This window comes from Cucumis melo, chromosome 9 (assembly GCF_025177605.1).
Source record: "Cucumis melo cultivar AY chromosome 9, USDA_Cmelo_AY_1.0, whole genome shotgun sequence".
In the NCBI taxonomy this organism is placed as follows: Eukaryota; Viridiplantae; Streptophyta; class Magnoliopsida; order Cucurbitales; family Cucurbitaceae; genus Cucumis; species Cucumis melo.
Window position 1 is genome coordinate 1,857,832 of NC_066865.1, and position 18,049 is coordinate 1,875,880.

Genomic DNA, 18,049 nt, shown 5'->3' on the forward strand with positions numbered 1-18,049 from the left:
CTAAGTACTTCAATCCATGAAGAACCTTTAGTTGGATTCACATGCATATGTTTTTCATTCCCACTCGAATATATAACAACACCTCATATAAATTAGAAATAACAACGAAAGCAAAATTAAATACCTTCATATAATTAGTCTACTATTATATGCAAGTTTAAAAATATCCGATGTCAACGGAAAAAAAAAATCGATGAAAATATCAATAAAATATCGATTTTGGTGGATTTTTCTATAATATAATGAAGATATCGATTCATCCCTTATAAATATGTATTTATTGACGTCGACATATATTTAATGTTACATGTATATGTAACCTTCTAAGTAGAATTAAAAAGAATTATAGACTTCTTTAAAACATTATAAGAGTAGTTGTCATGTCATATACCGAAAAAGTTCAAGAAAGTGATGATCTCATAATAAAAAAATCCATAACTTATTAATTTCCTTCGTCTTAGTTACAAACAATTAATTAAGTTTGAGTGTAATGTGTGTTTATATATTTTACATAAACATTGACAGAGTTTCGTGTAATCATTATATATTTTATATAGCTAATTTGTTTTTCTGGTCACAATTTTTTTTTCAAGTTCGGAGCTTGTTCACGTGAATCCTTGTGTTTTATAGTTTTGTCATTTTCTGTTATTCGATGTTTTTTTATGGAATAAAACTAAGAACTTTTTTTCTAGCATATATGATATAGGACATAACTGTGAAGTATGGATATGTAGGTTTTTTCTTTTAAATAAAACACATCTTGCTAATTGTTCGTAGTATTGAAATCGTTAACAAAATCGATTGTCGAAATTTAAATTAACCAAAAATGTAAAAAAAATTGAATTAATTATATAAGTACGCTTTTAATTTTAAGAGCCCAATGTAAAATATATGTAGCATAATTTGGTTCGGTACAGTACAGTTCGATTTTGATTTTATATTTTAGAACTTTCAACTCATCTTAGTTGGAGCCAAATCAAACCCAAATTATAGACCTCCAAATTTGTTTGGTTTAAGAAATAAAAAATGTTAAAAGAAAAAAAAATAATAAATTTATAATGATCGAGTGCAAGATTCATCAACTTTTAATTTTGTGTCCATATACTAATAAAGATCCGTACGTGATCTTTAACGTATTAGAAACTTTTTAAGATTCAATAATCATCCATTAGCAAAATTACAAAATCAAGTTAAAAGAGCAATGGGACATGTTGTAATGATGTTATATATCCACCACTGCTTTTGCACAACAAAGATCTAATTAATTAGCATATGAACAAGAAGGGCAAAATGATTAGTGTTTGTTAATTGAAAAGAAAGATTATAAAAGACAATATGAGAAGAGTGATTCAAAGTTGTTTATAATTATAATAATGATGAAGTCACAAACGGTAACATATCCATAAGGTCTTTATGAAGATTTTGCTTTATTAAGTTTACATAACATAACATAACATGGGTTGGTTTTCTGGACCATAAAGTTGCTTAGCTGTCAAGATTTCAAGTGTAATTTTTAAAAATCCCTCTTTTTTTAGGGTTTACAATAAGAAATTATATAATAACAATAGTTAGATTACAAATTAAATACAAACTTTAAAGTTCAGATTTATGTTCGGTATTTCATATAAGTTTGAATAGACGTGAGTTTAAGGTACTAGGTTCGAAACGTTAAGATTTATATATATAATAAATCAATTAACTTTCATTTAAAAAAAAATAGGTACAAATTGAAAATTCAAACTAAATATGTACAATAGTCGAAACACAAAATAATATAGGATAGGTTGGTTTTCTTTCAAATACATTGTGATCTCAATATTAAGATAGGTTGTTTACAATAAGTCAAATAGAGAAACCGCATAGTAAGCTACAAGTATTACAACCTTGTAGATATATAAAGTGTTATAAGATTACATATATCAATTAAGTTATATTCGTGTTACTAGACTAATTTACATCTCTGGCTATTCTACAATAGAAAGGAGATTTGTTAAGAATGGATGTTAGGGGAGAGAGATTAGAGTTGAAGCAAGGCCTTGTTTTGGAAGTACTTTTATGAAAAAAAAATAAAAATAAAAAATCCCACTTTCTTAAATTTTGTTCCACTTTTCTGACAGACACCACATGCTCTTCCCTCAAAGTAGAGAGAGAGAGGTCCACCAGCCCCCATTATCTTCCTTCTTTTCTTCTTCACATCAAACTCTGTGAAAAAAAGAAAAAAAGAAAAGAAAACAAAGAAAGCATAAAATAATCCTATTTCAGATCTGACCCACATCATCCATTATACCCACTTCTTAGCTTCCCATCTTCAAAACCCAAAAATTTTCATTTTTAGTATTCTCTTTCATAATTCCCTTCCCTCCTTCACCTTCTTCTTCTCTTTTTTCTACCTTATACTTATTGGACTAGACAAAAAGCCTGTCACTACAACATCATTCTCTCTCGCTTTTAACTGGTTTCTCAGCATTTGCCTGGTTTTGGCTTTGGTTTTGGTTTTTACTTCCATTTAAAAACTCACAATCCTTACTTGATTATCCCTGTTGGGTGTGTAGTTGCATTTCCCAAGAACAGCAAAAGAATAAACTCAGAGTTTTCCTTTTCTTGTTCTGTGACCAAAACAAAATCCCAAAACAAACCATATCTTATGGGTTTCTTATTCCCTTAAGTTTTGGACTTGTAATTCTAAGGAAAGGGCAAAAAAAAAAAAAAGTGGGGACTACTTACTTGTTTGAATGTTTGGTGGCTTCTTCTTCCCTTTTGCTTGCCTTTCACATTTTGTTCCTGTTAAAAAAAGCTCTTACTGCCATTTGGTGTTTGTAGAATCATTCTGAGTTCTTTCTTTCTCAAACTTCTCTTTCATGTATGACATTTCTTCCATTTTAACTCAAAGCATTGTTGAGAGAGGGAGATAGCAGGAGGTGGAAGGGAGAGATGTCTGCAAGGATTACCTATTCTTTATCAGATGAGAATCAAAGCCTTCATAAGCAAATTGGTTGTATGAATGGCATTTTTCAGATATTTGACCGGCGTTATTTCCTCGGTGGTCGGAGCATGCCCGGTCGCAACCAAAAGAAACTCCTACCATCGCCAGGTACTTGATACTTCTTCTTCTACCGTAATTCAGTTTCAACCATGGATAGAAGAAGCCATTTTTGTAATATTTGCTGGTGGACTTCTTTGCCAGGTCATGATGAAGGTATCTCAATGGAGCCTAACAGTGCCTCACAGAGAACTCAGGTAAGAATACACCATGGAAGAAGCAATTCAATTGAGTTTCGAAAGAAGATATTGTCGTTTGTAAAATGCATATTTTTGTTCAAATGCAGGGGAAAAACCAGAAGAAGACTAGAAAAGAGAAACAAAGAGTGTCCACAGAGTCTTCCAGAACCTCATTTTCATCTACAACTTCTTGTTCTTCTAGTTTTTCGTCTCTTGATGCTAATAATAGAGCAGCTCACCTTGAAACAACATTGCTCAGCCATGTTGATTGTCCCGTAAACACCACAAGGGAGAGTCCGAAGAACCAGCACAATGCTACTGTTAAGCAATTGGGCTCCCAATCTTTTGAATTCCGAGATATCGTCAAAGAGAACATGAACAGAGAAGCTTGTGCAATTTCGGTCAGAACTGTGGCCGGAGAACAAGCAGTGAGTCGTAAATTAAAACATGTGGACTCTCCAAGGCCGATGAGACAAGTCGAATACACCAGCTCCAAGAATGCAGGATCGAATGAATCATTTCGCGTTCTTGCAAGGTTTCGAGAAGCACATCGATATCCCAATGAAGAGAATGACATTCCCACACATTCAGCACCCAAGTTTAACAGAAGGCTATCTTATGATGGAAGGGAGTCTTATGATACACTGAAATCAACCATAAAGATCAGGGAACTTCCAAGGCTATCACTGGACAGTAAAGAAAGCTGGGCTAGGCGCTCTGCTTCGGGAACGAGATCAAATGATTTAGTTAAGGATTTGCAGAAGGGTAACAGGGATTTCGAAGAACCAGTGAGTTCGAGACAATCATCCACGATTGTTGCAAAGTTAATGGGATTGGATGCTCTCCCAGATTCAACTTCAACCACCAATAGTCCATCAAGATTGATCAATGCTTACCCAACCTATGAACAAAATTCTTTCTCGAGACCAACAAGGAAGAATGATGAGAGCACACAACAAAGTCGGTTTTCCGGATCCCCAAGGATTTCGCATGGAGATTCCTATTCTCCCAGCTTGAGAAACAATCATTTGGGTTTGAAACCCAATGCTTGTGAAAAGCTTAAGGTGGAAACAACTCAGGCGAGCCAGGTAAACAGAAAAGATCTTAATGAGCAAGCTATTGAAAGTCATGAACTTTCAATAGATGTGCCAAACAACTACTCTGTCTATGGAGAAATTGAGAAAAGATTGTCAACACTTGAATTCACCAAATCTGGAAAAGATCTCAGAGCTTTAAAACAGATACTTGAAGCGATGCAAAAATCTCGAGCAATATTTGACAAGGAACAAGCATCAGAATGTGCATCACAAGTAAGCATGGACGGGACCGTTGATCAGAATCGCAGCTCAGGAGCAGCAAGCCCAAGAAACTCGCGGCTCAACAACACAGCTTCTTCTGCTAGAAACAAGGATTCAAACTCTTTAAAGTCATATAAATCCTCAATAATCATCATGAAGCCTGCTAAACACTTAAAAATCAGCAATCCGTGTCCCTCCGTGCCACTGAAACACGATGCATTTTGCAGTGGGAAAGAACAGGTGAAAGTGCAATCTACCAAAGATATTGGTCTTCAACATACTCTTCTCCGATCCCTTCCCAGTCATTCACAATCACAGCCTTTCAGAGACAAAAATACCAAGACGAGAATTTTGAAACCAACAAAGGATCAACATTGTTTTCGCACAGAAACCTCAACAGCCTCGGGGAACAGTCCAAGAGTAACAAGCTCAAGACTACATAAAAAGTTTGGGCTAGAAAAACAATCATGCCCCACCACCCCATCATCAGACTCAAGCAGGACTGAGAGGAACACCCGAAAAGTTGGATCGTGTTCCACAGAAATAAAATTCAGGCAGAAAACTTCAACTTCAAATCAGAAAAGCATCAAGAAATCAAGCAAAAGTAGTAGATGCCCTGGAGATACGAGTCAACAACAAGGAAGTGTTTACCCTCTGAAGCCCAAGAGTAATGGAGCGACATCAAATATCACTTTGCAAAATACAATCAACACGCAATTTGACAACACCAGAAGCAACTATGTCCTGCAGGATGATGATGAATGCGAACAAAGGGTTAGTGTTTTCAGTTTCATCTGCTAGTAGTACATTTAATTTACTGGTCTGAGTGAGTGCTTATGTGATTAACATATTGAATTTTATCTCAGAATGCAGAAATGAGGTTGAGCAACAGCATCACAAAAGTCAAACCAACATTAACAATCTCTGAGCAACAAAGTCCCGTCTCTGTTCTTGATTCTACATTTTACCAAGACGATTCACCATCTCCGATCAAGAAAATATCATATGCTTTTGAAGGTATGGAACTCATACTTCATTATTTTTCCCCACTCACTCACACTAGGATGCTGTTTACTGCAAAGAGAGATAATAACCAACAATATTTATGTTGTATTCTGTTATATGACAAGAACTGTTGAATTTTGATTGTATAGATGACGAGACTATAAATTCAGAAACAGAATCCAGTCAAGAGGTCCCAGTTCAATCACAGAAAAGCACAGAAAGCCTCAGCACTGAGATTAAGAACTTGAAGTCAGAGATTGACAAATTAAGGAAGCATATTCGCCAAGTAAACTTCAGTAATGAGGAGGAGGAGCTCTTGAATGACAGCAAGGATCATTTCTGCCAAGAAATGAATTCTCAGCACAAATATATTTGGCAAATATTATCAGAATCAGGTCTCCTCAAAGATCTTGACCATGGCATGTCTGCCATTCAGCTCCACTCACCAGGACACTTGATCAATCCCAACTTATTTCTTGCACTTGAGCAATCCACGACAGTTAAATGGCCTTTTGATGGTGATTCATACAGTAAACTGAATTCCACATCAGAAGATCGCAATAAAGTTCAGAGGAAACTCGTGTTTGATACTGTTAATGAAATTCTTTTGGACAAACTAGTGGCTGAACGTTCTTCCAAACATTGGCTCTCAAAAAGTACTATTGCAGGAACGGATTCAAGAGGGCAACAGATTTTGAAAGAACTATGCACACAGATTGATCAGCTACAAAATAACAACCAAAGTGGCAGTCTCCACGACTACGATGATGCTTCAAGAAACATGATTTGGAAAGATTTGATGTATCCATCCCGCTACTGGGGAAATTACCAAAACGACATTCCCGGCATAGTGTTGGATATTGAGCGGCAGATCTTCAAAGACTTGATAACTGAGATCGTGATGAATGAAGCAAGCTTCTATGACAATAACTGCAGGGAATTTCCCTCAAACTAGAGAATTCCCATCATCTAAGATAAAAAATGTGCAATCTCTTCTTACGACTTCAAACTTTGCATCCTTAGTCACTTCTACAGGTTTAGGTTTATTTGACATTACCCTTCCAGAGTTTTTCTTTTTCTCTTGTACAGTTCCAGCAACTCCTGTGTGTGAATTTAGATCGTTGCTGGCATTAGAACTGTATTAGAAACAACTATTTACTGTAAATGAAGGCAAAGGTACAAGTAGCATCCTTGTTTTCAAGTCCTGTCCAGGCAAACTGTACGGATCACTGGCCGTTTTGGAACATCCAGGTCCTGGAAGTTAGAAAAGAAAATGAAAATGTTTTATATTAACTTTATACTATAACATCGCACAAGCAGAAGTAGTCTTATTTTCTGATCGTATAAGATGACAAACCCATGCCAAGAGGCAAGAAACATCAAAAATGGAATTTTCTTTTCTGAAAGGAAATATGAAGAAGTGAGGTCATGTGCACTATGATATTTCAAATTATTGAAAGATGACTTTACTGAGAGAAAATAGACAATGGGAAAGATCAAATTTGATGCTTCCTAGAATCAAACATTCAAGTTTCAATCCACAAGGAAACAACAATTTTGCAGATAATTGAAAAGACCTAATCTTAATCTTCCAAAGTAGCCACAAGATTTAAGTTTGTCGCTTCATCAGAGTAATTAGCAACAATACAAGACTTCTGTTCAATAATCATTCACCGCGCAGGTATCTTAATCAGCCAAATGGAGTGGCAAAGAATTTCATCATTCTCTGTTAAGAAATCTTAGGCTCCGCCTTTCTGTTCCTCAACCTTTGTAATGTCGCAGTTATAGTAATATACGTATGTTCCCATTCCAAGAAAATAATGGAACGTCCAATTCAAAATCAAAGGACTAGTGCTACATTCCAAACGCTTACTTAAGAGCAAGAAAACAGTTTTCTGATTTGCTGAACACACAAAAAATCAAAAAGATGGCAGAAACAAAAAAATCAGAAAGGTTTGTTGGCATCGCATTTTTTAGGGTAAATCATAAAACAGTAGCCGATGCATAACCAGTGAGTCACTACTATCATGGCATGAAAACTTGGCTTTAGTTATGTCCATTAGAATGGTGGTCATAGGTTGGCGACCAGTTCCAGAGTCACAGATGAATTAAAATGAAGATTTAAAGGGCAAACATTTCTTAAACTTTTAGTCGGACCATGAGTAGAAGAGCCAATAAAATAATTTTTAAAATCTGAACTCCAGAAAGAAGTGTCTATAATCGCCAATACCAATACCTAACCAAAAAATTCACAAGTACATATGATCAATCCGTCCCCATGAACAAAAACCAAAGTGAGGGAAACAGTCACGTGACAAAGCTAGGACTTGTTAAGGGAAGCCACTGGAAATACTAAACTCCAAGTTCTTTTATTAATTAATTAACTAAAGATTACAAAGGTCAAGCTTTTAGTTCAAATTCCTGGGGAATACCGATTGTAAATAAGATAGGGGGCCATCTAGCTAATATGTGAGGAAGAACAGATATGAACAAGAGATCATCCCTTTAACCAAAAACTTCCCTAGAACATCACAATAGCTATTACAAGGACCTTTTTTTCCCTTCTTCAAGTGGAAGGGATAAGATCATTCCTACACAACGCATATGTTTAACTACACTTGATAATATTTCCCCTCCTTTTCTTTTGATCAACCCAATTCTTCATTGGTTAGGGTGATATTAACGGGGGCCTAGAGTTTTTCACCAACCCTAGCTTATTTGTGTATCCACCAACTAATGCGTTTACAAATGCCAAGTTTATTAGAGAAGAAAATGAATTGGTTCATTAAAAACATGAGCATACCTCAAAAAATTCGCTAAACTGGAATCTCTCTTTCCACAAATTTGAATCTTTCATTCTATAAGCTAATATCCAGACAATACAATGCCAGTGGTTTTTGACAACCATGAAAAACTGCAGCCAGACTCCTAAATTCCGTGTACAATTTCAATCAAGCAACCTAATTACAAGTGAGATAGCTCATTCGAGTTCTCCATTGAGTCCTTCAGAATCTTCTCGGCCTTTCTTTTCTTGTCATCCTTCTCATCTTCCCCTACAAACCAGGACGAAGAATTCTTCACACCATTGTTTAGCGCTGTCAATTCTATCATGCTACCTGCCGCCTTCTTTCCAGTCCCAATCTTAAACTGTACAGTAGATTTCCTGTTCAGAGAGTACTTTTCCTCGGACATGTGGAAATTGTTCTTTATTGATTCAATAGCAGGAGCAAAAGTCTCCAGCACTGAGACATGTGTATCCACATGACAATTCTCCATGACAGGGACATGATATTCTGTACTTGAATTGTTCAAGACCTTATTTGGAAGAACAATAGAAGAAACTTCCTTCTCGCCAAATTGCAGGGGGGGAGCAAGAAAAGGGTTACTTTCTTGTATTTGCTTTGTCATAGCTGCATTTCTAGGGTCTTCTCTTTGGGATCCTTCCAATCCATTGCAAAACAACCACTGCTGAAGATTCCGGAAGGATTTCTCTGAACTTCTACATTGTATTTCTGGCTCAGTCTTAATTGTTTGAGGCTCCACTACTTCTTCCTTCACAATGGGGGACTCGATGTACGTTTCGGGATCTGGGAGTGCAGGCAACCAAGAAGGTATATGCTCTCCTGGAGGTTCTTCCCCAATTTGCAAAAAACTAGGCCTCAACTTTCGCTCTTTCACAACCGGAAATTTGGGAACTGAGTAGGCAAATGGGATTTCTTCCGCTTGAGCTACATAACGAGCAATCTCTTTAACTGTGCTGGAACTTGCAAGACAATGTTCGATATCCGAAGCACCTGCAAACCCTTGAACCGACCCCAAATCTTCCAATGCTTGAATTATATCAAACAAATTACACTCTGTTCTACCAGCAAAGTTAGCACAAAAATTTGCAGTGCTTCCCATGTTTTGAACATACCGAACTGCAACATCAGCCAGTGTTTCAAGAGCAGATTGCTGAAAAATTTGGAACCCTTCACTCTCACATATTTGAGCTACTGCAATCTTAGCAAGCGCCCGTGGGAAATCTTCACTACCCAAATTCTTTCTCGTCTTTGGTCGTTCATGTACTTTTCCACTCTCCCCACCTCCATCGCTCATATTCAAATATTCATATCACTTCAATCTGCCGCAAGGATAACAACCAAAATCGCTAAAACTCCCAAAATCAAACGCTGATGGAAAAAATCGCCCACGTACTTCACTATCTCTCATAAATCAGACGTAAACAACAGTCTAAAAGTAGAAGATTATACACAGATGGAGAAAAGGTACAAATTTCAGTAGAACAAAGCATCACACAGCTACCAACAGAAAGAATCCAAAGCTCAAAAATTTCCACATCTGAGAAAACCCTAATACGTCGGACGTCGAATTGAAAACAAAATTCCCGTTAAGAAAAACCAAAAAACTCAAGAAAACTCAAATGGGTCTTCAACTTATATACCATTAGTCACAATAGGTACCATATAAACTGGAAATTGAATGAAACAAGAACTTGGGGAGGATTTAATCGGGAAAAATAATAGAATCAAGTACCCAATTGAAGAAGAAGAAAGCCCTAGATCGCAAAAATGAAGATTACAATTAGAAAAATGGAGTGATAAGATGAAAACTGTAGGGTTGGATTTGTGGAATAACGGTGAGAATTAAATGTAAAACCCAAGAAAAACCCTGAGATCGAGAGCACGACGAAGGAGGAAGAAAGGGAGTTGGAGTTTATAGAGAAGCCGGTTGACATTTAAATAGGAGTTGAGCTTATACATCGTTTTTATGATCCAATTTTCCTCAATCCTTTTTTAAATTATTACAAATTTCTAAATCAACTTTAAAAAAATATTTATAAATATTATAAAATTTGACGTATAATATTTTGTTATATTTATAAATATTTTTAAAATTATTTTAAACAATAAAGCTTTTGAAGATATTTATAAATTTATTAAAATATCATCGATAATTTTGAACCATTGCTATATATATTTTTTATATTTTATAAATATTTTAATTTATTTTATTCAAAGCAATCTTATACATATAGAAAGGAAATAAAATTTATTATTATTTTTATAATATATATGATAATTTGAAATTATATTCTCAAAACTACTTTGTTACTATTGTTATATTTTTATTTTAACCATGTCTTTTGCAATTTCATTTTATCCACTAATAAAAAAAAATATCGATATATTCATACTTTTTTAGGTTGAATGTAGGACTTAAAAAGTTTCATAAACGATAAAATGTCATTAACTTAGGTATAATATAAAATATAAACATGTTAACTTGTTTAAAAATCATTAAATGAATCTTTATTAATTTGAATTTATTTAAATTCTGATATCGATATTTAATCAACATTTTTATAAAATTAAGACATTGATATTTCAATTGACTGACATTTTAAACATTTGCATCTAACACAACATTTTTTCTTGAACCTTAGCTATCTATCTAATTTGAGATGCTAAATAGAAAATATTAGGGTATAACATTTTTCGATCGATAATATAATACTGTAACTAATTGAGTTTTGCTTAGATGAATGTCGTTAAAACAATCGGTAAGATTTGCTTAGATGAATAATTTAAAAGCTTTAAAATCATTGAGAATAATTTGGTAAAGTATCCTTTTGGTTTTTTTTTTCTACTTTTATAGTTTTTAAAAAGTTTCATTATTGTTTTCTTTTTCAATTAAAGTTTACTAAATGCTATTACGGTTTTTCATGTTAAGTGTGTTTTCTTAGTCACATTAATTTTATTTGAACCTTACACATTTACGGGTGTTTCTAAAAATACCCATACTAATTAATTAGCATACATTATTAATAAATGAGTTTAATTAAGAGATATTCTGGTGCCTTGTACCTAAAGATAGGATGTTCAATCCTCACTCGTAATTTTGTTGATTTTTTTAACAAAAAATATTAGGTTAATGTGAAAGATTGAATAATCGAAGCACATAGCAATTTTTGTGTTTATCTATTAGTTTTAGAGGTCAAATATTGATATTATTTACGACCAATATTATATTATCGAGTTGTTTGGTTATAGCATATACTCGGGATAAGATTCATGTTTATTTTTTCAAAGAATACTCAAATTTTATATGGTGGGTATTTAAAACATGGTTTGCTATTTTGATTGATTGTTTTCAAGAGGCATCAACTATGTACTTTTTATTAAATATCTAATTGAAAATAGTATCTTTTAAATCATAATAATTATTGGAAATTCATCATTCAAAGTAGAAGAAAACACAAACACTGGAAAAGGAGAAATGGGTTTAGTAAACAAAGCTCTTAAATTACATGGGCTTAGTTTTAGAGGCCCATGATTTTCATATCATTCTCATTTTATTTTATTTTTTTTCTCTTTCCATTCTACTTTTATGAAATTACAATTTTAAATTTTAAGTTTTCATTGATATGTTTTAGTTTATGAGTTTATAAAGATGTGTTTAAAGAGTTCTTGTTAACGAGATTTTGTCGATACCATTGGAGAGTTTAGTTTTCGCAGTTATGCCATTTGAGATATCTATCTTCGTGGTTATATCCATAGTTTTCTGTAATTTACACATTTAGCTTAACCATGCTCGAAAATTTCAATTCTTAACGGTGTGGCTTGAAGACCCTATGCGTAGATTCTGCACATTACAATCAAGGATAGTATTTGGGTTCGTCCCGAGCATCGTTCATCTTTCTGTATCTCTTCTCGTTAGTCACGTAAAAAAATATTAAAATATCCTTAAAAAGAGGAAAAAAGCAAAATTAGTCACATTGACAATTTTGATTGAAATACTAGGCATTTATGAGTCCGATGTGTTTTTTATGGTAACTTTTTTTTTGTCTTAACTAATTACGATGCCTTATTAATTCGATTGGAAATACACTCAATAGACATCGAATATAATTCTTTTTCTTTTTTTGATATTTATGTGTTTTGCATGCATTTTAAATACAACAAACTCTTATATTTTTATTCTATGGGTGACATTTAACATTTAGTTATGTTGTTTTATTTTTTTAGCTCTAAACCCTTATCACAATTTGTAATGGAGCAAACAAACCACAACCTCCATATTTCACCATTAAAATTTGAGATCAAAAGTTGATCTCGGTGCTACCGATATTATTAAATTGCATTGTTAGGTGTTTATTCCATGAGATTCGTGTTTACTTAAAAATGACTTGATTTCCTATGTTGTTACCAATATTATCTCAAAAGAAGATAACTTCAACGAGCTTTTTTTTCCTTCTATTCTTTCAACAAGTCATTTTTTCCGTATTATTGAAATGTTTTCACTGAGATCTGAAGCGAGTTTGATTAAAATGAAGGAATGGACAAATATTAGGGCCACAACTTTTGTATGAATAACCCAAAAAGAGGGTTGGATAGCTCATGTTTTTCTAGTCTAACTTTATTTTTTCAAAATAAGATTGGTTAATTTTTTGCTTACATCACTTTGCTCGAGCTTTTTACACCCTCTTAGTAAAAGAAAAAAGATGTATTCTATCTTGCTCCCACACTCATTGTCTCACCTACTTAAAACTCTTGTTACATTTCCTCGTTTAAATTCTTTCGCTTCACCTAGCTTTCTTTCTAATTAACCCTCCCTCTTGTTACACTCTCACTCTTAGTTGAAAACGACGTTTAGGACTAAGGCCCGTAGCAAAATTAAGGGAGTGGGTGGAAAATTTAACAATGTCAAAAGAGTATAAATAACAAGAAACTAGATGCGAGAATAAAAGTGTGTTAGTAGCAGGCGTTTCGGTGCCATCCAACCAAGCAGGCAAGGATTTAGCCCCTCGAGTGAACGAGAACGAAAGAGAGTTCGTCAATGAAACTTGTGGAGAATAATAATGAAGTTTAAACTCAATGATCAAAGGGAAAGTAAAAGGAGAGGGCTTGTTTTCACTCTAAAGAAAGAAAAAACAGAGGAAGTAACATTGTTTTGAGGAGTTGAGTTAGAAAAGAAAAACAGAGTCGATACAAAAATCTCCCATTACGTCGTGATTCACGTTGATGCAAAATATAAAAAAGAACATAGGTTTAAGGACGATTGCGCTTGAATTCTCTTTCTATCATCATATACCAATGAATCCAATTTTCATTACCACGTGAAACACAACAATCCTTCCTCTCTTCAATCATAGACTTCTATAAATAATTCTGAATCAGAAAGGATTGCTATCAATTCCAACTTCAAATTATCTCATAGTATGGAGAAACTGAAACCAAACCTGATCAGTATTTTGGAAGTTTCTACGGTGGCTCCACCGCCTGCTTCTCCTTCCTCCCCCACCCATTTCTCTCTTCCTTTTACCTACTTCGATGCTCTGTTTTTAAAAATCCCTCCTACAGAACGAATCTTCTTCTACTCTTTACCAGACCCGCCATTGTTCAACTCTAATTCTCTCCTCACACATCTCAAGCATTCCCTTTCTCTTACTCTCCAACACTTCCTCCCTCTCGCCGGAAACCTCGTCTGGCCGCCGGAATCTCCCAAACCAATCGTTCGTTACTCCCCTGGCGATGGCGTTTCCCTCACCGTTGTTGAGACTGATGCCGACTTTACCCACTTTTCCGGAACTGGAATCCGTCCTGTGGAAGAGTGCCGCCCCTTTGTCCCGGAATTGCCGGCAGCGGATGATTCTGTTCCGGTTATGGCTCTGCAGATCACTCTGTTCCAAAACAGGGGATTATCCATTGGCATATCCAATCACCATGCTTTCGTTGATGGGAAAAGCTCGATTATGTTCTTGAAATCGTGGGCTTACATTTTCAAGCAGACCCTAAACAAACCCGAATCCTCCATTGCTCTACCGCCTGAACTAACCCCATTTTTCGATCGGTCTATTATCAAAGACCCTAAAGGAATCGACATGCTCTACATCGACTACTGGCTAAAAAAGACCAACCCCACCGACCCATCAATCAAAAGCCTGAAATATTTCCCAAATTTGGGCGTTCCCCCAGAAATGGTAAGAGGGACATTCAAATTCACACGTACAGACATCGAAAATCTCAGAAAAGCAACAACAAAAGAAGACGAATCAAAACCCTCGAAACCGACCCGATACTCATCGTTCGTTCTCGCATTCGCGTACATATCGATTTGTGCAGTAAAATCAGCGAGAATAGAACAGAAGAACAAGAGAGTGTATCTGGGTTTCTACGCCGATTGGCGAGCTCGTCTGGATCCAGCAGTACCGGCGAACTACTTCGGGAACTGCGGCGGAAGCCATGGGGTTTTTGCGGAAGTGGGAGAACTGGAGGATGAGGAAAAGGGGTTGGGGATTGCATCGAAGAGGATTGATGAAGCGATAAAGGGGTTAGATGAGAATGTGACAAAGGGGGCGGAGGAAAGTTTGTCGAAATGGGAGAAGGTGGAAGAGGGGATTAAATTTGTGGGAGTGGTTGGATCGCCGAGATTAGGGGTTTACGAGTTGGATTTCGGGTGGGGAAGACCGGAAAATGTGAAGATGGTTTCGATTGAAAGGACTGGTTCAATTTCACTGGCGGATGGAAGAGGTGGAGACGGGATTGAAGTGAGTTTGGTGCTTTCTCAACCGGAAATGCTCTGTTTTGCTTCCATTTTCTCCGATGGTCTCAAGACTCTTTAACTCTTTATTTTGTTTGTTTGTTTTAGAACGGTCAAAATTAGAAAAATAAAATATTTTGTTGTTTGTCTAAATATTTTGTTGTTATTTTTATTATATTTGAAATGATTTTTATTAGGTAAATTGTTAACAAACCTATTAGAAAATATTAAATCAACCTCAACCATAGACAGTAATAGAATTTTTATACTAGAAATGGTCATGTGTAGAGTAATACCAACCTAATAGTCATTTTGGGATCAATTTTATGTGTAAAGTAATACTAATCTAATCGTCACTTTTTTCACCAACATTATGAACACACCGACAAACATGGTCGGGTTATTAATCATAAAAAGAATCGGTTAACAAGTCATAAGATGAAAAGTTTATCAATATACATAAACAGCTGTTAACAAGTCAAGGTTTTGATGAAGATAAGTTTGCGGTATAATAAAGTAGTAGTTTTAATCAAAGCCAGAGAGAATAAATCAAACAATCGATTTCATTCAGCCTTATGTTATCTAGAGAATGGAGAATTCGAAAGAAAAAAAAAAGGATTGTTACAATAATAATAACTAATTCTTCTGCTATAAACTCTTAAGGAGGTCAATATATTGGAGCTCTTGTTCTTCTTCTCTGTTTTTCTTTTCATTTAGAGAGAACTAATTAGCTAGAGTGTAAAGTTACCATCTTCTGTAGCTTTTCTCTGTGGTGATGTGAGTAGAACAAGTAGTATAGTCAACACAAGCAGAGATTTCGTCATCGGCATCGACACCAAGAGAGACAGGAAAACCAGCCTGAGCCTGAATTCGTGGCTGGAGATGAGGCAGCCTGAGATGAAGACTGAAGTTCTGGCAATTGATGCTTTGCTGATTGCCGCTTCTTCGATTGCAGCTTTGATGGCTGTTGGTGTGATGTTGCACCGGAGTCTGTTGAAACAGAGCTAGTTGTTTTTGGTGTTGCACCTTCACTTGCCAATCTGATAAAAGAAGACACAATTTATAGCCATAATGTTTTAGATTCCAAGCTCAAAATGAAAACATCTCCAAAACAGACATATGATATAGGATTGCTTACAGTGGGAACTGAAATGAACGAGAGCTATTCATGCTGTCGTTTGATACGCTCTGTCGACCTCGAAGCTCATCCATAGTTGTCGTGACTTCTTTTTTGTGATCTGCTACATTGTGACTTGATGTGGGTGAAATCGGAGGTGCAGTTGACGCCGACGTCACTGGATCGGCAGATGTCTTCACCGTAATTTCAGATTTACTGTCAGCTCTTAATGGTTCAACAAAAGGGGGCAGGTTGGATAAAGTCTGGGATGAATTGGGGTTCATCAACAATTCTCCAGACTTAAAAAAATTGAAATGTTCCCTTGAAAAGCTATTGTTTCCCACATGAATACTGAACAATGATTCGTTTGAAGCAGTGCTCCATTCCATAGGGTTTGATGGTCTACCAGAGAAGATGGACACCGGTATTCGATTTGGATCGTGGTTTCCAAGCGCTCCAGATAACCGAATATGAGAAGAACCCCTAGAAGAACTCTGGATTCTACTAAGAGAACCCGCAGATTGATTCTCCACCGTTTGCACAGCTCCCAGAGGCTCGGCAACATCTGATTTTGATTGAAGAACAGGAGGATCACTCTGAAAAATGCTGCTAACCGCGGAGTCTTGTGACAAATCTGAGGTACATGAAGAACTCGAGTTGCTTCGATCAGAGATAGCATCTGTTTCTTTGTGGTTCACCTGATCTAATTGTCCCTTGGATTGCTTAAAACTCTGTGTACTATCCATAGCGTCTGTTTCCAAAATCAATGGAAGATTCAGTTGAAACACAGCTAAATCAATCAATCGATCACAACGTTGAAACTCTCTAGCTGACTTATCATCCACCCCACAGCTACAAATTCAGAAATGATCCTAATAACAACATTCTTGATATAATTTGGCATGCGATTAAACCCCAAAGCTTAAAATAATAGATTTCGATTAATTTAATTGTTCATCCATACTTTTCACAAAAAATAAAAATAAAAAAGAACAAATGAGTTTAGGAGCAAATACGCATTATCACAAAACAAGCGGATAAGAGAATTATGCAAACTGCTTAAAACAACGATTTCAAACACGAATAATTAACGCAGAGGAAAAACAGTAATGGTGATGATTAATGAAAGAAACTCACATAAAATTCTGGAGAAGGTTTAGGAAACAATGCAGACCCAGTTGCTTGAATCTGAAACGCCAAATTAAATGTTGTGAAGTACCAATAAGAAGAAAAGGCGAAAGCCCAGAAATGGCAAGGAGGGTAAGAAGAAGTTAGAAGAAAAACTAAGAAGAAGGTGGGGAAAACGGCGAGGAGTTGGAGAATTGGAAGAGAGAAAGGGGAAAAAGAAAACAGTAGGGTTTTGGGAATGGGTTTGGTGGAGGGAGATAAGAGAGAAGGAAAATGGAAGGAGGAGAGAAGGTTTCGGAATGGTTAAGTTATAGTTTTTTCTGTTCAACGGAGCAACAAATTCCTGTTAGTGTGGCGCGAGCTTTGAAACTACTTTGAACTCACCACTTTTGCTTTTTATTATTTTCAATTTTCACCCATTTTCTATCGTTTTTTTTATTATTATTTTGTTATAACAAAATGTATATCTTCCTTTCAATTTTATTATTATTTTTAAATCAAACATCATAATTAACTATATTCATTTCAATAATAATAATTTATACCCAAAATGTAAACCACTATAAAACACATACTACAATACTCTGCAATCCAAACAAATTAAGCAAACTATTATAATCCCAAGCCTCAATTGGGTCCCAATAGAAAAGTTCAACATTCCTTCCTTCCGGAAGGCCCAGATCCAGACTATTATAAGTCATCCTTGACCCTAAACGCTCCCCCTTAGAGATATGCTATA

General features: G+C 35.4%; 4 protein-coding genes across 4 annotated transcripts; 2 read left to right on the top strand and 2 right to left on the bottom strand.

The window, feature by feature from the left end:
• Window positions 1–1,786: 1,786 nt before the first annotated feature.
• Window positions 1,787–6,820, top strand: LOC103498535 (protein LONGIFOLIA 2). Its single transcript, XM_008461164.3, has 5 exons — window positions 1,787–3,091; window positions 3,185–3,237; window positions 3,327–5,291; window positions 5,384–5,534; window positions 5,672–6,820. Exons 1-5 carry the CDS (start codon window positions 2,932–2,934, stop codon window positions 6,475–6,477), a joined length of 3,135 nt encoding a protein of 1,044 aa, XP_008459386.1. The 5' UTR covers window positions 1,787–2,931; the 3' UTR covers window positions 6,478–6,820.
• A 1,535-nt stretch (window positions 6,821–8,355) lies between these two features.
• LOC103498533 (transcription initiation factor TFIID subunit 8) lies at window positions 8,356–10,275 on the bottom strand. Its single transcript, XM_008461163.3, has one exon. The coding sequence runs from the start codon at window positions 9,618–9,620 to the stop codon at window positions 8,487–8,489; it is 1,134 nt and encodes a 377-aa protein (XP_008459385.1). The 5' UTR covers window positions 9,621–10,275; the 3' UTR covers window positions 8,356–8,486.
• Window positions 10,276–13,423: 3,148 nt separating this feature from the next.
• On the top strand, window positions 13,424–15,218 carry LOC103498532 (malonyl-CoA:anthocyanidin 5-O-glucoside-6''-O-malonyltransferase). Its single transcript, XM_008461162.3, has one exon. It carries the CDS (start codon window positions 13,744–13,746, stop codon window positions 15,145–15,147), a length of 1,404 nt encoding a protein of 467 aa, XP_008459384.1. The 5' UTR covers window positions 13,424–13,743; the 3' UTR covers window positions 15,148–15,218.
• A 176-nt stretch (window positions 15,219–15,394) lies between these two features.
• LOC103498531 (uncharacterized) lies at window positions 15,395–17,597 on the bottom strand. Its single transcript, XM_008461161.3, has 3 exons — window positions 17,320–17,597; window positions 16,204–16,933; window positions 15,395–16,105 (listed from the first exon to the last, which is right to left on the bottom strand). The coding sequence occupies exons 2-3, from the start codon at window positions 16,926–16,928 to the stop codon at window positions 15,886–15,888; spliced, it is 945 nt and encodes a 314-aa protein (XP_008459383.1). The 5' UTR covers window positions 16,929–16,933; window positions 17,320–17,597; the 3' UTR covers window positions 15,395–15,885.
• Between the last annotated feature and the right edge of the window lie 452 nt (window positions 17,598–18,049).